General features: G+C 37.9%; 1 protein-coding gene across 1 annotated transcript; it reads left to right on the forward strand.

Moving 5' to 3' along the window:
• Positions 1-1,534: 1,534 nt before the first annotated feature.
• ikbkb (inhibitor of nuclear factor kappa B kinase subunit beta) lies at positions 1,535-21,853 on the forward strand. The gene is made up of 22 exons (XM_079252083.1): positions 1,535-1,637; positions 2,560-2,675; positions 5,925-6,019; positions 10,233-10,353; positions 11,715-11,784; positions 14,876-14,964; positions 15,709-15,798; positions 15,885-16,009; positions 16,808-16,915; positions 16,994-17,123; positions 17,291-17,485; positions 17,586-17,700; positions 17,857-17,980; positions 18,071-18,222; positions 19,189-19,250; positions 19,332-19,432; positions 19,531-19,580; positions 19,705-19,804; positions 20,733-20,880; positions 21,107-21,204; positions 21,577-21,670; positions 21,764-21,853. Exons 2-22 carry the CDS (start codon positions 2,571-2,573, stop codon positions 21,821-21,823), a joined length of 2,232 nt encoding a protein of 743 aa, XP_079108209.1. The 5' UTR covers positions 1,535-1,637; positions 2,560-2,570; the 3' UTR covers positions 21,824-21,853.
• Positions 21,854-23,357: the final 1,504 nt, after the last annotated feature.

Raw genomic sequence — 23,357 nt, forward strand, 5'->3', positions numbered from 1 at the left:
TTACATTATGGATCCGGCTCATCTCAGAGGAACAATATTTTATGTCAATCTTTTGCTCGATGAGGATATCTGCATTTTCTTTTGGGTGACAGGCCAGAAACTGCTTTGTGTCCACATTTTCTCCTTTCATATTTCATATGATTTACTGTGAATGACTATGGCTCAGTTTGAAAAACCACCATGCATTTATACCAAAGCACAAATATATTAAAACAATTTCAACTGCTATACATGTTATATTACAAATGATTATATTACAAATTTGTGATTTAATATGGCCATTGATAACTCATTATTTGACAAGGCTTTTTCTTTATCCAATATGGTTAGCTATGTGCACATTAATGTACAACTACTTCTAATAGATGAATGCATTTTTATTAACACCTGTTTGCTATTAAGAATAATGGTTTTCAAATGTGGTGTTGTAAAAAAAATTTTTTTAAATTATTATTATTATGTGATACGAAAATATATGTTTCATACAAGTATGTTGTAAGAAAAATAATAATAATTAAAGCCGCAAGCGGCATCCATCGGGTCCTCGCCTCATGCCGACATCTACCCAAACTTGTCACAAAGCTTCTGGGTGGATGTGAAGTCAATGGTATTAATCCCACACTCGTTAGTTGAAAAACAATGCACATACAGTGCTAAATGGGTGTAAATGCCAAAATGGCGGGCACCGCGTTGCCATTGTAACAGGTGCTTAATTGAGTTTTTTGCTTGTCTAGGGTTGATACACGTGCCGAATTTCATAGCCCTAGGTCAAAGTAGACAATCGGGCCCCTAGGCCCGAGAACTCTTTTTTCCATGGGTTGCCACGGTAACACGCTTTCTCCTATCAGAAAGATTTGAATAACTTTTTGTCCCCATCGTGTCACGAAGCTCCATGGCGAATGTGGAGCTAATAGCATGAATCGCCTCAGATTAGTTCGTTCAAATACGATGCGCCCAAATTGATAAAAACGGGCAAAAATATGGTCGTAAACGCCAAGATGGCGGACAGCCTGTTGCCATGACAACAGGTGTTTCATTGACTTTTCTACTCGTCTTCAGGTGGTAGACATGTGTACCACCTGTAGACATGTGTACCTCGTCGTCCTACGTCAAACTAAACTTTTTTGACCCCATTCTAGGTGCCATTTTTGGCGTTTCTATGGGGCGCTGTCGAGGCATTTTTGAATTGGCGTGCATACAAACGCCAGATTAGAGACATTTTCACCGGACGTGAGGTGTGTGCCAAGTTTCGCAACTTTTCACGGGGCCTAAGGGGGTCAAAATTGAGTGAGTTGTGCTTAGAACGAGGAGAATAATAATAATAAACATTTGGAAAACAATAGGGCCCTGCCATACTTCGTATGGCGAGGACCCTAATAATAATAATCCATTGTATATAAGGAAAGCATTTGGTTAAACACCCAGGAATGGTTTTAGTGAATCTTCAGTGTTGGAGCCAGACGTGGCTGAGAACGCTGCCTCCTCCTGTAGGCGGGACATCATCAGGTTTACAGGAAATACGAGTATCAGGAAGTCGACAGATTCTTATTTGTCGCCAAAATAAGTACAGAAACGTTGAAAGTTTAAGTAAAAATAAAAATCTTTCAAAGAAAAATACGCTGCTCGTCAAGTCCAAGGTAGGAATTGATCTGCAGAGACACCAAGCGCTAAACGTTATCATAAAAAGCTAGGAAACTTTGCTGTACTGCGATGGAAACCTAAAGAAAAGCCCCCGTGCTTGTGTGTACGTGCGTGTGTGTGTGTTTGTATGTGATTGAATGCATAATCTCAACTACAGAAAGTCAGATCAGTTTTCCCAGCAAGGTAAAAAATAAAGTAAAAACGGAAGTACCTCTAAGTTGGCCTCGTTAATAATCAGCAACGTCTTCTGTACATTGCTAAAGATATTTCACTATGTTTACAAATATATAGTAGAAGTTTTATAACTTGTCTCACGTGCTTTCAGTCTTGTAAATGAGGTCAGTGTTGCATAACAACACAAAATCAGGTTTGTGTTTATAGTAAAAGTTATAAAGAGTGAAATACACACTTGATGTGAACAGTTTGTAAGCTGTTGTTATGAGATTAAGATTCAATACACGTTCTTTAGCCATTACATCTCTGCAGTAAAAACACACATTTCTGCCAGTAAAAATGTCTATTGTTAAACCTTTTTAAAAGTCCTCAGTAAAATGTATTCTTTAATGTCATTCTTTAACCCATGAGGACCCTAACCATCAAAAAAGATCAGATAAGTCCAACTTTTTCATATGAAGTCTTTATTTTTTCCTTTAACAAAATGTAAAATAAAAACGTGCCAGCATTTTCTCAGGATATTTACCATTTATTATCATATCATCAAGTGATGCCAAATGTCTCAGAAACTATGTGTCATTTATGTTACGCTGGGTTCTTATGGGTTAAATTCAACAGCAGTTCCAGCAAAGCCTTTTCCTTATTGCTGTCCTCGGTAAGATGGACATTTTCTTCTCTATTTGTGATGAACCTTGCAAGGACGCTAATGTGACTAATACTTCATACTACTTGTTGTGTGTTTAGGGGAGGAGGAAATGAAACGAGTCCCCCTGCAGCAGCCGCAGAAATGCGGGCCCTGGGAACTAAAGGAGCGTCTTGGTACTGGAGGCTTTGGGAACGTCACACGGTGGCAAAATAAGGTACAGAATCTGCAAACACAGCTATAAAACAATTATTTGGGATTTTTACAAGATGAGATAGTACTCTTAACTGCTGCAAATGTCTCAGCTAAGATGATGTTTAGATAACATTTTAAGACCTCAGATTAAAGACAAGTGAGGCTTTGGTTACCTTGATACTGTCATCATCATTGCAAGTCACAATTTTTTAATTCACCAAGCGCTTGCTTAAAAGGAATTGTTGAGTTTTCCCACAATGTAAAGAAGCTTTAATCAAATCAAAAGTGCTTTAAAATGCCAGTAAACCAAATTGCTACACATTATGCCGCAGAGTTTTCTCTCTTTGTATTGCATTAATTAAACGTTAAGACCTGTGTGACTTGCTCTACTTCCTTCATGCATGCTACAGCTCACATATTGATAATGGGATTATTATGCTGCAGGGTCAGGTAGCTTATATGTGTTTACATCTTTCTGTATTATGGTAAATGTGCCACCAGCAGGTTGTATCTGGAGTCTGCCAATGCACAAAGAGTATGAATCACCTCATGATACATAGTCAGATCCTCTGTAGTACAGTATGCGCTGTCCTGTTTAGTTCTGGAGGCGCTGAGATAATGAGTTTTGTTTGTTTTCAATGCCAGTCCTTATTTCTAAGAGAGGAAATAACATGTACACATTTTTAGTAAAAAAAAAAAATTCTCAGCCAAAATGTAGTTAAGAGCTCAGGGATTTTTTTTTTTTTACCTGCACTCTGTTTAGAATGATGTCAGTACAGGAAACCATCTTTCTGCACTAAATCAGAATAAATGGTTTTATTACAGTGACATCACTGTAAGTCACAGGATGACAGCATTGCAGAGCTGGTTTGAGAGCAAGAGCCAGAGAATGGGAACATGAATACTCCCATTCTCTGTCCTTCCGCTTCCTTTTCTGAGAGCTTGATATTTATTACTCACACTCATGTTCAAGGAAAACTATCTGGCTGTGAACCAAGCAGCTCCACCACCAACATGTACATGTAATACATGATGGAAAGTCAGAAACTGGAATTAACTACGGCTTCTGAAGAAGTTTCTGTGAGGAGCATTGGTTCATTACTCCCTTCGTGACTGCATAGCTGAGGGTAATAATTGCTTTGCTGACAATGTATTACTTACATCGTCACATTTATAATACCATTAGTCACCTGGCTTCGTATGACATCTCCTGTAGTGTGTGACATATTGTGTCTTGTTTCTAAATACATAAACAAAATAACTTCTACATCTGTTATCAATGAAATTCAGTTAATGAATTCAATGTTATTGAAAAAAATGTCAGTAAAATTGTGTGTATGTGTGTGTGAAAATAGACTGATGTGTTGTTTTCTGGTGTGATCACAGTGCAGATCATAGTCCTGCTGTGGAAAAACCCTTGCCCTTGCAGGGAGCTGGTGAAAGACCAGTAAGACTTTGGTTACCTCAACACTGTCATCATCCATGCAATTCACAATTTTTTAATTCACCAAGCACTTGCCTAAAGGGAATTGTTGAGTTTTCCCACAATGCTGGTGTGATGAATAAAGTTCCTCTATAGAAAATTTCCTGTCTTCCTGCATTGATGACAATACGATGAGTTATAATTGGCAACATGATGGGAAGCAGGGTGGGCCCTTTTCCTTGATGAGAAACGGGCAGTGGGGTAGACGCTTGTTTCCGACATCATTTTTGGAAATTGGATTAAAGTCTAGTTTGCAATATTGTTAAAGCTGTGTTAGATTAAAAAATTCTAAGATTTTTCTTTTTTGTATATTTTGTTGATGCATTTTACAGGTTTTGGTTACTAGTGATGACATGCTCGAGCTCCTTGCTTAGTATTTTGTCAAGATTTGTAGCAAATGAATGCTTGTTAGTAGATCAATAGACTGATTAACTTCTCAATTTATTTAATCATCAGATTTTAAAATGAGAAAATAGTAATAAATGCAGTTATGGATACCCAGAGCTATCCGAGTCATACCTTCACATTGTTTGTGACTAAACTCTGATGTCATGAACATTAATATAATGAATTAAATACATTCTTTCGTGTTTTAAACATTGAAAAAATGTTGGATATGTTTGAAATTAAACCATTTCTGACTTAATTCTTTTAATATTATATGGTATAATGTATTTCATTTTTTGACTAACTTCAAAGTAAGTTAGTGGGTTCAAATAAAACCAATAAATTGCATTTTTCTTATACTGTGCAAAGACACTGAAACTCTATTCACACCTGTGAAAAGCCCTGTCCGATCTGCTCGCATGGCTCTTCCAGCTCAGGAAACAGTCTGAGATAAATGGCGGAAACTGCTGGAGATCAGTAGTGAAAATTTTAAGAATGAATTCTTTACTTTGATTTCATTTTAAAGTTCACATCGAATAAATTGGCATTTAATAATCAGAAAACTGGTTATTCTTGACTTGGTAATCTTTCCAGTGTCCTGTCAAACCACACGAGCTTTGTTTGAAGCCAGGTTAGCTGTAGGTATTATGCAAATGACATATGATATGCTCCTTGTGACTGATACTTTGTGTGTTAGTCACAAACAACGTATTGACACACTAAGGGAAAAATTCACAGAGTTAAATATCAGAGGCCTGGGAGCTAGAGGGTCCTGTGTAGCATCCTAACCGCTCTTACGGCTACCTTCTTCTGGACGGAGATCTGAAGAAGGTAGTAGAAGGTAGATGGTGTCCTGGGGATCTGTTGGAGTCACTCTCCCAGTTTGAAGGGCACAGCCCTGATTTCTCCAGATACCACTGGTATCCCAGTTGTCTTCACACCCCACACCTTTTCAACTTCCGCCTCTGCTATTTGTTCGAGCTTCTTGTGTTCCTTCTTGACAATGTGTTTTGGGATTACTGTATCTATCACTACTGCTCTCATTTGTTGTTTGTCAATGACTGCGATGTCCAGTTTGTCAGGCATCACCAGTTCTTCAGACTGGATATAGAAGTCCCACTGGCTCTTAGCTCTATCATTCTCCACAATCCTTTGTGGTATCTCCCATGTTGATCCTTGAGCTTCCAGCTCAGATTCAGTGCACTTTCCCGCCACCTGCTTATGGTGCTCCACCTGCACCTGAAGAGATCAAAATAATAAAATAAAGTCAACGTACTTCAAAATTGCATTTTGGTTTTTGAAGCATTAATAAAGGATGATGATAAGTCTGCAAGTAAATAATGTAAGCTGATGTGATTAATCTGTACCGAGGGAAACCTGAGTCTATGTGTGTGCTTTCAGGACACAGAGGAGCAGATTGCAATAAAGCAATGCTGCCAGGAGCTGAGCGAAAGAAGCAAGGAGAGATGGTGTCTTGAGATCCAGATCATGAAGAGGTCAGTTTATACTTTAATATGTATGACTGTAATAGAGATTTCCAGGGAAAAACTTTCATCTCTTTATCAGGAATCCCCGTCACACAGTTTTTCCAACCACAAAACTTATATGAGATTATATGTAGTTAAAGGACGTTGATATGTCAACATATACCATGATTTCTAGACTGGTCACAAAATTAAGATCCTGATAGTATTATAGAGACAAGCATTTGTTAAAATAGGACACATACCATGAAGATTAATTGACTAAAAATAGAAAGGTTCCTCTTTTTTGGTCCAGAACAGGCCCTGGTCTGTTGGTGTATGGACTCCGTTTGACCACTAAATGTATGCCGTTGTATCTGGGATTAAGCCATCAGTTGCAGATACCTTTAAGTCCTTAGTTTTTAGCTAAACCCACCAGAGATCAGACTTCTCCGGTCAGCCTGTCCCGCAGATTCTTAGTTGGAATGAGATCCCAAATCAACACCTCAACAATATGCCCCTCAAATCTTCCTTGGGCCATTTTTGTGGTGTGACAGGGGTCATTATTTTGCTGAAAGACGGTACTTCTAAAAGGTAAATCCATTCCATCCCAATCAACAAACGGATCAAGAAAGCTGGTTCTGTGCTTGGAGTAACTCTGGAGCTGCTGGAGCTGATTGTCCAAAGAAGAATGCTGCACAAGCTGATGAAGATGATGGAGGATTCTTCACACCCTCTCCACAACACAGTGATGAAACAACAAAGTGTGTTCAGTGAGAGGCTTCTTCAGGTCCGATGTAAGACTGAAAGATCCAGAAGATCTTTCCTGCCAGCAGCCATCAGCCTCTGAAACAAGACCTCCTCTAGTTAATTATTATATACTACAGTATTGAATTTCCCTTTGGGGATTAATAAAGTATTTTTCATTTCATTCATTTTATTTCATTTGGTATATGTTTAGTTACACGGCACATTCCCACAAATGGCAGAATCCAGTTTCCCAGCAGAATATTGCCCATCTCACTGCCCTCAATAACTTCCCTTCTTCCAGTGTTCCCATGTTTTCCCCAAGTATACAACATAATGCTACTGATGCAAATTAATATAAGGAAAAATGTATTTGGGGGATAAAATAAGGCAGATTATAAGTGCAGGTTGATCTTTTACCTGGTTGAACACTAGCCATTCGCAACTCAAAAGTATTTTTTTCTGATTAAACATCCTCTTTTTGAGAGATCTCCTGTCTGTTCTTGTAACCAGCCCTAATGTTTACATTGTCCATCCGCCATTACATTTAGTCTTTTTTTTTTTACTCCGCTTCATTTAAAATTCACTCCGCTTTCAACTGCATGTAGTTCAGGCAGCAGCGTGTATATGTATATAATGTATATGACAGCACACGCTAAAGTAAGCATGGAGCCAGCGTCATATCTTTTATGAGAAATATAATAACAGCCATACCAGGACAAATAGCCACAATAATTTGTTTAATTTATCACCTGCCAAAATGAATTTGAACCTACATTTAGCAAGTTGTCAGGTGTTCATTTAGAGCCCCAATCCAGACCCCTGCTGATGAGGAACATCAAGAGCTGCAGCTGTGGACATGCCATGAGCCAGCTGTCTGGATGTCACAATTACGCCCCTGTCAGATCTGCTCAAATTCTTAGAAGACATGATGTTTTTTTCTTCTTTAATAGACCCTAGGAAATGCCAAGTACCTTTGTAAAGAGATAATCCATGTTGTCACATCACCTGTCAGTGCTAGTAATGTTTTGGCTTGTTGTCTTTGTTAGTCATTATTTTACTCTTACAGAGGCTTACAGATGATGATCTCTGTGCAGGTAAACAGACTTGAGCACTGTTTCTGATAAATAACTTTAAAAGGATTGGCTTCGAAATCAGCAGGGAGTGAAAAAACATTTCTTAACCGTTTGTTTTGTCTAACCACGGTTTGTTGCTTCAGTTTGTCTCCACATCCACAAAGCTTCAGGAGTCTTTTTTTCTGCTCTGACGCCACTCTGGATGTGACGCGTACATTTAAACTGTGCTGTAGAAATCGCCAACTTTCCAGTTTCTTTTTCTTTCTTTTTTTTAGTTCAAACTCTTTGATGTTTTTTTAAAGCTGTTTTTGGGCTTTTCAGGCTAATTTTGGGTCAACATGTGACTCAGCACGGTGCATTCCATGACAAATTTGGTGCTTTCTTGGTTTGACGTTTGACTATTATGTTCCCATCTGTTTCACAAATTTTCTTGAAAAACAGTAAATTTGTTTCCCCACATAGTAAAAATCGCACATTAGATAATTAGAGCGAAGTGGAGCTTGGGGTTATTTTGGTGACTTAGGATATTTCTGGCACCTTAATGTTCTGCCTCCACATTTCGCCTTTGCTTAGGAGGGGAATTTCTTTCCACACTTCTGTTAAAAGTTTCCATTCAAGCTTCAGGTTTCTGCAGATGTATGCCAGTTTATGTGGGTTGTGATTGTTTGTGACATGCAAGTGGCGAGTATTTATTTATTTATTTTTTCATTTGATGGTGCAAACATGAGCATAAAAACATTTTTTCTTAATTCCACTTTAACAAGCGTGTTGTTCTCAGACAGACATGGTCACAACCACAACCCTACCATGCACCCACGCACAACTGGTGAAAAAGCCACAGAGCGGGGGACAATGCAACCAGCCATTATATTATTACAGCTACTTAACACTCAAGAAAATACATGATTTTTTCATGCTTCTTTTGCAGTTATGGTGTGTTTATAGTGCTTACATTGACTTTTTAGAAAATGTGTTTTCTTTTTCATTTATTACTGAAAAACCATGAAGCACATTGTGCTTGTCCCACAGACACATGCTAGGACTGGTTTCAGGTCCGTCACTGTTTCTATACTCTCTCGGTCTCTAAAATAGATTTCTAAATAATTCTTTGGACATATTTTGTCATGAATTCTTATAAAATATCTATTCAGTTAATTCTTCTAGTCAGTTTGCCTGCACCGATGATTCATCTTCCATAAGGTTGAATAATGAGCATTAGCTTTTTTTTTTTTTTCTTCTCTTGACCAAAATGTTGCCTGTTTACTTAAAAGACCTTTTATAAACAGTGTTTAGAGCAGTGCTCTTTTTTATTATTTTATATATTAAATTCAATTTTGCACCATCAAACTCCAGTCCAGTTTTAGGAGCATCCTGAATTGCAAGTATCATTAAAAAGGATCAGAGTGCATACTGCTGTTCTGTGTTTTTATTATTAATTAAGTAGATAAGGTGAGTAATTGTGGAAACTTGAGAAAGATATGACAGTTATAGGGACGCACCTATAATTACACAATTTGTAAAGAGGTGAAGGCTTGATTATTTATTAATCAATCAATTACTACCTGCAGAACAAAACCTGTTAATGACTGATAGTAACTAAACAATAGTTTATTATTTTATTGATTACCATTATCAGTCACCTTTTACTGAAACTGCCACACCACTGATTACGCATGGTTCGTTGTTATGTCTACAGTATTAATCATTTTTCCAAGTACATCTGGTTTCCTTTTTTAAGACATTGTTTTAGTCAAAGTTATGAAGCAGCACAGAATGAGAAGCAGGGAAGGAGTAAGTAAAACAAGTCAGACATTCAGCTCAACAGCGTGTAGACAATGTGTTGTATAATTCCTCTTTTTCTAAAAAGGCACATTTTCTTGATACTGCTATGGAAGAGAAATGCAGATTCATAATTTACATAATTGGTTATTGAAAATACTAATTTAGATTATTCTTTGGGCCCTTTTAGAAGTCACAAGATGACTTTATAAACAACAGATTAGACAAGCAGAAAGATGTAGGTTGGGGTCCAGAATCCTGCTTTGCTCTTCATGTGTCCCTAATTTTTATCATGTGAATTTCTTGGTGGATTTACATTTTGAGGCAAATGCAGCATATTCAGTTAACACAAAGTGAAATACTTCAAATGTGAGCTTAATAATCTGTTGACTTGTATGACTAGGATAGCAAAGACCTTGAGTTTAGAATTCCCAGACCAAAAACACTACTACTACTACTACTACTACTACTACTACTACTACTACTACTACTACTACTACTACTACTACTACTCATCTAGATTTTGTGACCAATTCAGTTTTATTGCAACACCTAAATCTGTTACAGGAGGATTTTTTGCATTAGGGAAAACTGATATGGTACACCTGGATTTAACTGATATCTTCTGGTCTTTACTCACTCAGATTGGATCATGTTAATGTGGTCGCAGCCCGAAAAGTACCGGAGGGGATGCAGGCACTTGTGGCTACCAACGATCTGCCGCTGCTGGCTATGGAGTACTGCCAGGGTGGAGATCTGAGAAAGGTAAATATTTGAAAATGTGTGTCTACATACCATGTGGTTTGGTTCATTGAGTTGTAACTTGTAGATCTTTGTGTTTAAAAGATGAATCACAATGAAATGATGAGCAATGGCAATCATTTTTAAAACAATTTTTCATGACCTGGGCAAAAGCTCAGACTGTGTGATCATAACAGGAACATAAATTTAAGAAAAATGCTGCATAAAATTATGCTAATGAATATATATTTTTCATCCTTCTGTGTTACATACGGCTTTTTGGGGGCTTTTTCATTCAATTCAATTCAATTCAATTCAATTCAATTCAATTCAATTTAATTTAATTTAATTATATTTAATTCTATTTAATTGAATTCTATTTCATTTAATTCTATTTCATTCTATTTAATTAAATTCAAATCAAACTTCATTTATAAAGCACTTTTTGAATATTAAAAACAGCAGCCCAACCCCCACCCATCCTCCCACTTTCCTACCCCTCCCTACACACATACATGTATGGACATATATATTTACACACTCATAGATACTGTGTACAGAATCTGTAAAAACTTGTAAATACTTGTGGCTTAATACACGAGAGGCAGGTCAGGAAACACTGACTTAGGGGTTTACCAGTACTGGGTGCTGCTAAAGACCCTAGAACAGTACGCCTCCACCCAGATGGCCACCTGGCTAAGGGTCAAAGAGAGACCTATGGGAGTGAAGCACTGCTACAGACCCCCCCACCCGGGCAAGACGATACCCACCATGAAACAGGCACACCCGAGACAAAGCCAATTGCACAGGCAGCCCCCACACTGAAGATATAATATAAAAGCATAAACCTACACAAGTTAAAAATATTGAAATACCAAAATAAATTTAAATAAAAGTTAATTTCATTTCATTTCATTTCATTTTTGCAATCTTTAGTTTGAAACTGATTAAGTGCACAGCCTGAGGCCAGCAGAAGAGGAAAATCCTGTCTGTAGCAAACCATGTTATCATAAAAATTTCAAAGCATTGCAGATATTTTCTAACTGAATTGGCAAGTCTGGGACAAATGGAGAAGTTAATGGTGACCATGAGAAGAAGAGTGCACCATTCTCTTTTTCTCTGATACATTTCCAGTTGTGTAATAAAAAGACTGTTTATTGCATTAGTTTTTGGGCTTTAAAGTATGTGTGATCCCCCAGAAAGATATCCACCTAATGGGCTGAAAGTTGCTTTTTTTATTGAGCAGCCAAAGAGTAGAAAAGTTATCATTGCTTCTGTTTAAAACGACAGATTAATTAACTCTTTCCTATACTGTCTACTTGAGTTGCTTTCATCCCATGTATTATTGCCCTCAGATCTTGAGTGTGTGTTTATGTTCTCTGCAGTGTCTGAACCTCTTGGAGAACTGCTGTGGAATGAGGGAGGGCTCCATTTTGATTCTGTTACGTGACATTTGTGAGTATTTGGTTCACATTTTAGGACATTTGATATATTTCTGAGAATAAAAGATTCACAAAGTGCTCGAGTGAGCTGGCATAAATATTAGTTTCCTGTAGTTAGAAGGAAAAAGGTTGTTAAGTAGTATCATGATGTCATCAGTGACCTGAAACGACTGGCCTCTTACTCACCCACAACGACAGCTCCCACTCATACCAATGCTTACGTCAAAGGTTCACTTAGCTGCTGTTTCCCAAACACTGTGTACGAACTTGAACATTAACGTTGCAGTATAAACAAATCGGAGAGAGCCGACATATGACATGGATCCTAACATACCTAGAGGGGAAAGAAGTATTAAATTTGTGCATACACACACAACCAAACACAAACTCCTTTTCCTTTGCGAGTTAGTGGACATTTCCTGACGATGACTGATTGTCTTCAAACTCCTGCATGTGCACAGGCATCCACATCCACATCCGTTCTTACACATCAGGTACCTAAATTTTACAAGTTCCACACCTCTGAATGGTCTGAATCAGCATACTCTGAAGTCACTGTTAGATGAACAAGTAAGGTGATTCATTTGTAAACCGAAAATATCTGTTAGACTTAAAATTCAGCTTCAATAAATATTAAAGACTATATGTGTACATGATTCCATCAGGTTTAAACAAAGGCTGAAAATATTTAAATATTTTTCTCATTAAAAAAAAAAACAAAAAAAAAAATTAAAGCTGGGGTAGGTAATGTTTGGGAGTCGGCAAGATGTGAAAGTGGCGCCCTGTCTTGGCTCCTCCCCCTCTGCTCCTTGCGTGATCCGAGGCTTTTTCCTTACCTCTGCCAAGGAGGTTATGTTTTCACCGCCGTTTATCTGTTTGTCACCGTTTTGGATCCAGGATCCGTGTCCAGGAAGTCCTTCCGGCATTTTCTCAGCCATGTTTTCCTTCCGAGTTTTTTCTTTACTACTTAGTATTTTCATCCGAACACGCTATTTATATGCAGGGTGTGGCTATCAGGTATGCGCTGCGGGAGGGGGAGGAGGGGAGCCGGGAGAAGAAATATACGAAATATTACGAAATATAAGAAATGAACAACTTCAATTCGGCCCGAACGTTTTGATTGGTCAGAGTTTTTACAGATCTACAGTAAACTAAGGCGTCTAACTATATTTCTTACTGGTCATGATTACAAAATGTTTAGACTACAATCAGGATGAGGAACCGCTTCACGCAGAGAAAAACAATGTCCCTGAGTAAGATTACCTACCCCAGCTTTAATGGTTTCCCAGGAGAATTCTTCATAGCTCTCTGTATGCGAAGTTGTTGCCTTCTTATCGAGATTATATAAATCAGCACAGGAGAAATGTCATCTTTTTCCAGCTTTGTCTCAAGCTGTAATCACTGTAATTCATTAAAAAAAGACAAAAAAAAACCTCAAGAAGCATATACTTATTTCTCACTCTCTGTTAATATTGATAGTAAAATACTAGCTAAACTATTAGGCAATGGATTAAAACCCGTTAATGCAAATGTTAATCCATCAGACAAGTTTTTACCCAATAAAACTTGTCTTTTAATCTCTGGAGACTTTATAATAAGAAGCAGACACTGGCAGAGCTTGACCCAAGAAGGCTTTTGATCAAATCTAATGGAGCTGAAGTTCTTAACACATTCAACCCTGTTAATAAATTTATCATTTTAATTAAACTCCTTTATAAACATCCTACAGCTGGAATACAAACCAGGTAGTCTCCTCGCCTCTTATTTCTATTGAGGGATAAGACAGGGTTATCCCATGTCACCTTTAATGTTTGCTCTTGCATTAGAACCCTTAGCCCAAAGCATTCGGATCGACCATCAGATTATGGTTACACGACCAGAGTAATGGTAAATAAAATTTCCTTAAATACAGATGGCATTTTATTATATATATTAAAACCAGAACAGTCCATCACCATTGTTCTTGATCAAATTAATACATTTGGTACTTTTTCTGGTTATCAGATTAATTTTCCAGTTTATATGTATGATTTGGGAAAAATTAAATTGTTCCCATTTAAAATTTACTAATCTTGGAATTGAAGTTATGAAATCATATGATTCCTTTATTCCAGCTTATTTCCTCCCTTTCATAGATAAATTGCCTACTACAGCTGCACAATATATTGTTTAAGTATCGTCATTGCAACGTTAAGTAGTTGCCTTGCAATTATCCCATCGCAGGTCCTGCAATGTGATCAATGAACTCAACATGTTCATTTATCCCTTTATCTATGTACATCCTGCAGACGAAGATGGGGAGCCCGTCCATTTTTTATGTTTGCTCCAACGCCGGCAAATCGCACACAAAACATAATCGAACAAAACATTTACTACTAATGAGCTAGTACAATAATCAATTCAAATCAAACTTTATTTATAAAACGCTTTTCATGTGAAGGCTAACACAAATTTCTTTACATGTTAAAACCAATTCATGCACATTAAAATAAAACCAGCCTTCACACACCAAAATAGATAACATAACTATGTAAAAACACATTCATTGTATTGTCTTTCACACAGTCACACACACACACACACACACACACACACACACACACACACACACACACACACAGAAAAGTGGAATTTGAGTAAGCATGATTGCCCAATAGAATGAGGAGAGATAAACAAAACCTGCTGTCTTTAGATATGAATTTTTTATTCTAATGTAAGAAAAACGAATCAAGTTCTTATCTTCGATTGATCATAAACATCACAAGCTGTCAGAAACTTGCTCCTTTGCTTGTCGTTTTCCGCTTGATATCTCTGTCTCTCTGTGGCTCCAGAAGGAGTTATAAAGTCTGATAATTACCACAGGCAATGTGTTTAGTAAACCCCTGACCTCTTTACCTCTCCCCTCATCTCTTATGTTGGAGCCAAGATATATTTTCAGCATTATAGCAGAAAATGTCAGGTTAATAATGCTAAACTATTTGAAAAAATCCAACTATTCATGCACCACACTTTATTGAATAATTTGAAATGCATGCAGGTCTGAATTTTCCTCTAATTTACTTTTTCTTTTTTTTTTTTCCATTTCTTCGACTTTTGTCATACAGCTTCAGCTCTAACCTACCTTCATAAGAATAGGATCATCCACAGAGACCTGAAACCAGAAAACATTGTGCTGCAGCAGGGAGAGAAGAGAGTAAGTTGAAGACCCATTAAAACACTTCCACCCAAACCACAACAAAGTTTTTTTTTGCTTATATTGTCTGTGGTATGTGAGAAAAAAAGTAATAAGATACTTGTGTTTTTTTCCCCCAAGTCCACATGTTTACTTTTTCACTGCAGATTTTATATGGAAAAATCAGAATTTAAAGTATCACTTGCAGTGACCTTTTTGTGAAGGTCTCTCGTTATTTTGTCCATTATGCAACGCGTTACCATATGGTGCCTCTAGCCTGCCAAAGGACACAGGAAAATGGAGAATGTTAAACAACCAAGGACAGACACATTAAAGAGGTTATGTTCATGTTAATTCCCACACTGCTGAATTTGTAGAAACTTAGTCAAACAAACTTGATCTGTGCTACAGTTTATAGATTTGCAAAAAAAAAAAAAGAAAACAACACACACGCACACACACTTGTAACTTTTTTTTCTTGCATACTAGAAAAAGTATTAAAAAAATATGTGCTGGATTTATGGTCTGACAAGTCAAGACATATGTAAAAAAAACACACACATACACACAAAAGTGTTTGACTGAAAACAAGAAGAAACAATTTGGTTTGTTCTGCTAAAAAAATAACAATATCCACCAGAACCTTTCACATCAATAATGAACAAGTAAATTTATCTTTATTTTCTGTCCATAGTAACCATAACATTAAAGCATCAACTGGCCTTTTTTTTTTTTTTTTTTTTCCTCTCTCTTTTATAATTTCAGTTGATCCACAAGATTATAGATCTTGGCTATGCCAAGGAGTTAGACCAGAGCAGCCTTTGCATGTCTTTTGTGGGAACACTGCAGTACTTGGTAAGTGATCACAGTCAACACATTTACACTCAACTTCTTCTTCATACTTTGGTCTCTAATAGCTGCTTTGCTTTCTCTTCTTTTAGGCTCCAGAGCTTATTGAGAGGCAGAAGTACACAGTCAGTGTGGACTACTGGAGCTTTGGCACTTTGGTATTTGAGTGTATCACAGGATTTCGTCCTTTCTTACCAACCTGGCAACCTGTTCCTTGGTAAAATAAATTCATATTCTTTTATCAGTCGTCAAAGTTGTTGTCACTTACATTTAGATCCATACATTCAGGCTGCAGATTTATTATATATGCACAGAACGTCTTCTCTATCATACACATGTTAGCAATACATGTAAGCAGTATCCTGCAGGTTTTTGTTGTCACCATGCTCCAACACACCTGAGCGAAATTAATAAATAGGTCAACAAGAAGCTGCTGGATCCATTTGATTTGAATCAGCTGTGTTGGTAGAAGGAAACAACAAACCCTGCTGGTTCCCGGTAGCAGTTTTGGGGCTCAGTGTTTTGGAAAAGTACCAACTTGACTCTCCGAACCACAGCTGCCTCAAAATTAACAAAAGTTTATTTTTCCAAAACTAGCTAAAGCATGGTATTTCTAAATTTCCATGAACCTAAATCTTTTTTGTTTTTGTATGATTGTGACTGCAGTCTTTACTTAAAAAGCTGAACAATGAAGTTTTCTTATGTCGAGCAATGATAAGCTATATTGAAGGTAAATATTATGACTTGAACACACTGAATATATAAACAAAAAAGGAGTTGCCAGTGAATTGCAGGATATCAGGGTTGTGCCAACATCAGTACCCCTTGTTTTCCTTAATAACATGAATGATATGAAGCTTGAGGGGGTGTCAGATGAAGCAGAGGAAAAGTATTCAGTCTGAGGTTGGAATTTGTTGTGAATAAAATGAGAAGAGAATTACACAAATAATTTGCAAATATACTTGTCTCTCAGAAGCAAGTTGTATTTTTGTATGACTCATCTGTGTCCTTTAAGGCATAATAAAGTCAAGCTGAAGCAGGATAATGACATTGTTGTCTACGAGGACCTTTCAGGAGAACTCCGCTTCTCTAAACATCTGCCCCAGCCCAACAACCTGAACAGGTGACTTTGTGTGCAAAAACAAACAAATTAAAAAGTGAAAATGTTCATGATCTCACTCTGGTGACTGTTTCATGTTAGCTTGTTATTAGAGAGGCTGGAGAAGTGGCTGCAACTGATGCTAAAATGGTCCCCTCAGGAAAGGGGCAAAGACAGCACTGCTACACCCAGTGACTGCTTCTCCAAGCTGGAGCTCATTCTGCAGCTCAAGGTTCGTTGAAAAACCCACTCATTTACTCTTTAACTAATTTGCATTCATTGTGAAGCTTTAATTGAAAGCAAAACTTCCAACCTTTAAAGTTTGATGACATTTGAATGGTTTGCATATATATTTTTTTTCCTTTTTAAATCATATTTCTCACCTGTTTGTCCCTTCAGCTGGTCCACGTCCTGAACATGATGTCTGCTAAAATCCTGACATACCCTGTCGCAGATGATGAGACTGTGGCCAACTTGCAACTGAGAATAGAAAAAGATACCAGCATCCCTGCAGCCAATCAGGAGCTGCTCCTTGAGGCAGGGTTAGCCTTGGAGCCTCATGCACTGGTCACACAGTGTGCTGTCGATTACACTGTAAAACAGTCTAACTTACACACTCTATACACAATACCTTTACCAAATATTAAACCTCTGAATAGAAAATAGTAGCATTTTTATTATTTGTGTTTTTTAGGAGGTGGATGGGCGACGAACAGACTTGCCTCTGGTCTTTTTGTTTGACCGCTCCTCTTGCACTTACGAACCCCAGTTTGCACCTCGAACACTCCCTGAAAATATCCGCTTTGTCCGTAAGTATAAAGTCTGTGTTTTCTCAATCATCAGTTTTATGCCTGTTACAGTAAAGTTTTTACGGACGTAACATGATTTATTTAAAAAAAACAAAAAAAACCCAAACCTTTGTTTGTGTCTTACTGTGTCTTTCTCTCTGTTTTTACTTTTTACAGAAAATGACCCTAAACATGTCCTGGCTTACAGTCCCCTGAGGAGGACTTATGGCCAGGCGTGGCACACCATCCGCTCGCTGAAGGAAGACTGGCAGCGACTGCAGCAGGGCCAGAAAGCTGCCATGTAGGACACGCAGTGCACCAACTCTCACACAATATCCACACGCACATGTGTTTGTTTAATAGAACAAAGATCTTTTCCTCATTCTTTCAGTATGAGCCTGCTGAGACACAACTCTTCCCTTTCCAAACAAAAGAATGAGATGGTGTCCATGCATCAGAGACTCACAGCCAAGCTGGACTTCTTCAACATCAGTCTTCACATAGACATGGACAAATATCAGGAGCAGACAGCCACAGGGATCGGTACGTGTGCAAATGCTAGTGTATAAAAGAGCGTTTATACTACATCCACAAGAAATGCAAGCTGTGTCTCAATTCAGCATCTCTGCACACTTCAAAGTGTGGATTCGTTGGCTACATACATGCTACGTGGTGCACTAAGTGCTCTCCCAATTTAATTTGTTCCTTCCAATCCACCCTTCAAACTTGCACTTCGTTTGGCTCTAAATGAGCTTGAAGTGAATGACACAAGCAATGCATCCTTCACGGCTTCTTTTCTACCAGAATTCATTGTGCACCAACTGGAAAAGAATGAGCAGCAGATTGCCAGTGAGGACGTTTTTTGTTTCTTTTAATGTATATACACACATATTTGTCCCAGCAGACAAGCTGGGACGACAGTATTGTTAGAATTTTGTCAAATAACCACAAATTAATTTAATTACATGCGTCTAACCATGATTATTTTACACTGAAGTTAACATCAGCTTGACATCATGATGAGCTGTCAGCCAAAGGAAAGCTCGTCTGGGCCTCCTGTTTGTAATTTAGACACACAGGTAAATGAAAATAAATAAAATTCAAATTAATGGCACCATTTTCTGTCATTTTAAAAATATTTTTGTGGGTTTTTTTGGTAAAAGAAGGGGATCACTAGTTAGATAAACATGGCATATGTAATTGCTAGGCAACAGAGGACTGGAGCACTGTGGGCAATTCTTGTAGACTAGGAAGGCCGTCTCGGTAAGCTCACTTTGGAGGGTGCAGACTACGTGGAACACTTCGTAGCCTACCTAATGTGCACGTTCTGAAGAGTGCAGACTCTGAATTTAGACACAGCTGCATTCAATCTGCCAACCAACACATTCAGAATCACCTAAAGGAAATGTAACGTGTTTTAAAGAAACTGATTTATCTGGATTGGTCTAGAACAACACAGATTGCTTTTGACTTGTAACGTTTGTACTTTTATGCATTTATGTTTTGTAGCTTCAGAGAAACTTCTGGGTGTGTGGAGGGAAATGGAGCAAACTGCCATCAGCTGTGGGCAAGTAGGTTGGAGTGTGCTTCAGCGTGTTAGTGTGTGTTGAATATTTACATCAAAAGACTAATTTGCACGTGGTGGTGTCCAGGCCAAAGTCACTGAACTGGAGGAGGAGATGATGCAGCTGCAGCCAGACATAGTTGATGTGCAGAGGCAGCCATGGAGGAGTGGAGAGGCTTTGGAGACGCTGTAAGTCTCAACCAACAATAACTTCTGTTATTGTAAAAATAAAGAAGTGACTGCTGCTTGAACTTGGACACTGATCTCTTCCCCCTTCTCATCCTCAGTGAAGGAAAGGCCATGGAGCTGTTCCGCAAACTCAGAGAAAAGCCCAGAGGTTTGGACTCTTTTCACGCATCAGCTCGTGTCTTATTTTACACACATCGCGGTGTCTGCAAGTAAAAATAAACCTCTGTTGACATTTTCCTTCCTTTTTTTTTTTTTTTGCTCATCCTGTTCAGACCAGAGGTGTTCAGGAGACAGTCAGGAGGTGGTGCGTCTGGTGGTTCAGGCTGTGCAGTTCTATGAAAAGAAGCTCAGAGATTTCTACACACACCTCAGGTTGTTATACACAGATTTGATCTCATTTTATTTATTTTAAAAAATCCTAATATGTTGGAATTGTTCATATGCATTAAAATGAAAGGTTTTATATATAGGTGTTCCACATTGGATTTTGTTACCGATATCCAATGTATTTGTCCAAATCCTAATTTCTGATACCAGTATCAACAAATACTGATATTTTTAGCAAGTTGTGCTAAACAAACAAAAATATCTGAGAAACTACGCACGACATATCTTATATTATGTCATTGCTGAAGAGTTTAATGTATAATATGTGCACGATGTGTTTAGTTTATTAGTTTATTTGTCAGGGACCATGTGTAAAAACATTATCAAAAGATCCCATACACCAGATTTAGCCTTAGCTAGTTTCCATCTGCAAACTGCAAACTGTGTAAAAGTTGTGTAATTAAAAAAGTCAAAACCGATACTGATGACTTCTGATGTTACATTTTAATGTAAATATTGGCCAATAATATTGATATCAGACATCTCTAGTTTTATACATATAAACGAGAAAACTTGTGTTTGGTCAACTAGCTTTAAAAGTTATACATAACTGGAAGCCTGATTGGTCACCTTTACAATGTACACGTATAACTTGTGTTAAACAGTTAAATGTTTGCAAAGTGTCCCTAAAAATGTCTTTAGATAAATAAATTAATTAAAGTTATTAATATTTAACAGTTAAGTGTTTGCATAATGTAAGGTTACAAATTTTAAACACTTGACTAAGGAAACACTGATGTTTGTAATTGTGTTAAAAAGACACTATTTTTTGTTAAAGACAGCCATCTTGTCACCAATTTTGTTCACTTCCAGCATCAGTAATAACTCCTCTTGACCTTGATCGTTAGGAATGCAATGGCGCAGAAACTCCAACCCAAAAACTCAGATATTCTGTTTTTGTGCCATTATGCAGTAAGACAGCAGTGTGTCGTCAGCGTGTGATGGAGCTGCTGCCGAAGGTGGAGGGGGTGGTCCAGAAGATGGCTGAAAGTGAGCAAGTTTTAATGGGTCTGCAGGAGAGAAGACAGAAAGAGCTGTGGAACCTGCTCAAAGTCGCCTGTGTGAGGACTTGACACCCAACTCCCACTTCACACGTTTCATTGGCTTTAACTCTGAAGCATGGTGTCATGTATAACCACAGAACTGAGCCAACACCTGATGAGTTCATCTGAATATCAGCTCACAACTGTTTATGCCCTGTTGAGGATTTAGCCATAAGTTTTGTTTTTGCTGTTGTAGATGGGACGAGCTAACGCACCACAAAGCATTCTGTCTTGTCTTTTTCAGAGTAAAGTTCGCAGCCCGGTGAGCGGGAGCCCCGACGGATTACGAACCTCTTCATCAGTGCCACCTCTCTTGACCCCCAGGCACAGCTTGCAGCAGCTGTGAGTGAGCTTCAACACACACACACACATGCATTCTGAGAGTTGAAAGAAGGCTTACAATCACAGCATGCACATGAATTAATCTTTCCTGCAACAAGCAAAGAGCCAAAGCAGATCTTCCACTTTCCCAAACAATGTTTTCCACAAAGATTATAGTCATTTAATTTTTGCCGCAGTTTTTACAAATTTCCCAAACAGTTGAGTGAAATCTTTAGATTTTGTTCCACATGTATTCCCATATTCCCACAAATGTCCCTCCTTTATTTCATACATGTTGTCAAGTTTATAGAATCCTCAAGAATCCTGACATTCATTGTGATACACTTGTCAAAACCATAACAGCTGGATTTTTCTCTCTGGATGTGCCTTCAGGGATGAGTCTCTCGTGGAGGAAAGCAGAACGTTCGAGAGTCGCCTCCAGAGTCTGCTACACGACACCATCCAGGAATCAGATAGCAGCATGGAGGTACGCACACACACAGTCATTGTGCTGATTTATTTAGCTCTGAACCATATAAGTTGATTAATTTCACTTCTGCTCACTTCGTTTCTGTCCCAGATGTTGAGTGAGTGGACGTGGCTGCGTGGAGACCAGAGTTTCTCCAGCGACCTCTCCTGAGCTGGTGTTCGCTCTGTGTTCAGCTGTGGTGCTCTACTGTCTCTGTGTGGATGGGATGGTGAACTGCACAGAGACTTTTAGCTGTTCTTTCTGACAATGTGAATGGAATAATAGCAGCTGGCACATATTAGCTTGACAAGCTTTCAGGATCATTTGTGACTTTTTATAAAAGATGATTGATAGCAAGTTGTTTAATTGCTTATTTGAAATGAATTGCTTATAAAATCCAAAGGTAAACTTTTTTTTGTGCGTTCCTTCAGTCTGGAATTTATACGAGAGATATTCAGAATTCTTCAAACCTTAAACCCATTTTCATGTAGAAAAATCCAGTTCTGCACCTGAGTGTTCTTGCAATTACATGAATAAAATTGTCTTTTTATAAAATGCCATGAGAAGCGGAGGAATTATGCTCAGGGAACTAAAGACTTTTAAGATTTGTGTACAGTAATACAAATATGACATTTGCCCTGATCTGATCTTTTAGATGTAGTATTTGGACTGTGTTTTTCTTTTTTTAAGAAAGTTTGGTTTTAGGCAAGACAAATATTAAAAAAACAAGATAATTTTGTGTACAATAATTATTATAAATCATATTAAATCAAAATTTGTTCATGTAACACTTTTCAGACCAAAGTAACTCATTCATTCATTCATCATCCTAACCACTTAGTCCGATTATGGGTTGCAGGGAAGCTGGAGCCTATCCCAGCAGTCTTCGGGCGCCAGCTCGCCAGTCCATCACAAGGCCCAAAGTAACTCAAAGTGCTTAAACAAAGCAACAAGGTGCTAATGTGTACATACAAAGACACACATGTCAGAGAAAGATGAGAGCATGATGGGGTGTGTAAAAAACACTTTTTCCAAGCAGGAAATACAAATACAATGTAAAAAGAATATGATAAAATACAAAAATATCTATTAAATGCAACAGAAAAAAAGAAGTTTTAATAAGAAGCAAGTGACTGACTTGCAGTTCAGTTGAAGTCTATTCCAAATGGAAGATGCATAAAAACTAAAAACAGCTTCTCCATGTTTGGTCCTAATTCTAGGAATAGTAAACAAGTCTGTACCGGATTGTCTTGGCTGCCTGAGAGGTTCATGGTATACCAGAAGATCTCAGGTGTACTTTGTCCATAAACAATTCAAAGCTATTTAAACTAGTAGCAGAATTTAGTCACTGTTGAACAGGGAACAAATATAAAAACCTCAGAACAGCAGTGATATGATGCACATTTCTGATGCTGGTGAGACTCAAACAGCCGAGTTGTGAATCAGCTGCAACTGTCTGATCAATGTTAGTTGTAAACCTGCGAATAGACTGTTAAAGCAGCACAACCTGCTGATAATAAATACATGAACCAATTTTCCAAGTCACTTTCACACATCAGTCCCTCAGATCTGGAAATATTCTTAAGGTAAATAAAAGGCACTTTTGTAAGTCATGTAATGTGACTTAAAATTTAGGCCAGGATCCAAAATGACACTTAGATTTCTCATTAAGTTTCTGCTACTAACATAGCAGATTTAAGCAGCG

Source organism: Telmatherina bonti, assembly GCF_933228915.1.
Source record: "Telmatherina bonti genome assembly, chromosome: 13".
NCBI classification, from domain to species: Eukaryota; Metazoa; Chordata; class Actinopteri; order Atheriniformes; family Telmatherinidae; genus Telmatherina; species Telmatherina bonti.

Bases quoted from the DNA above. Each gene is read 5' to 3' on its own strand.
- ikbkb (XM_079252083.1), top strand. From the start codon at position 2,571: ATGAAACGAGTCCCCCTGCAGCAGCCGCAGAAATGCGGGCCCTGGGAA. The intron at 21,205-21,576 runs GTGAGTGAGCTT...ATGTGCCTTCAG, and splicing joins AGGCACAGCTTGCAGCAGCT to GGATGAGTCTCTCGTGGAGG. The intron at 21,671-21,763 runs GTACGCACACAC...TTTCTGTCCCAG, and splicing joins AATCAGATAGCAGCATGGAG to ATGTTGAGTGAGTGGACGTG.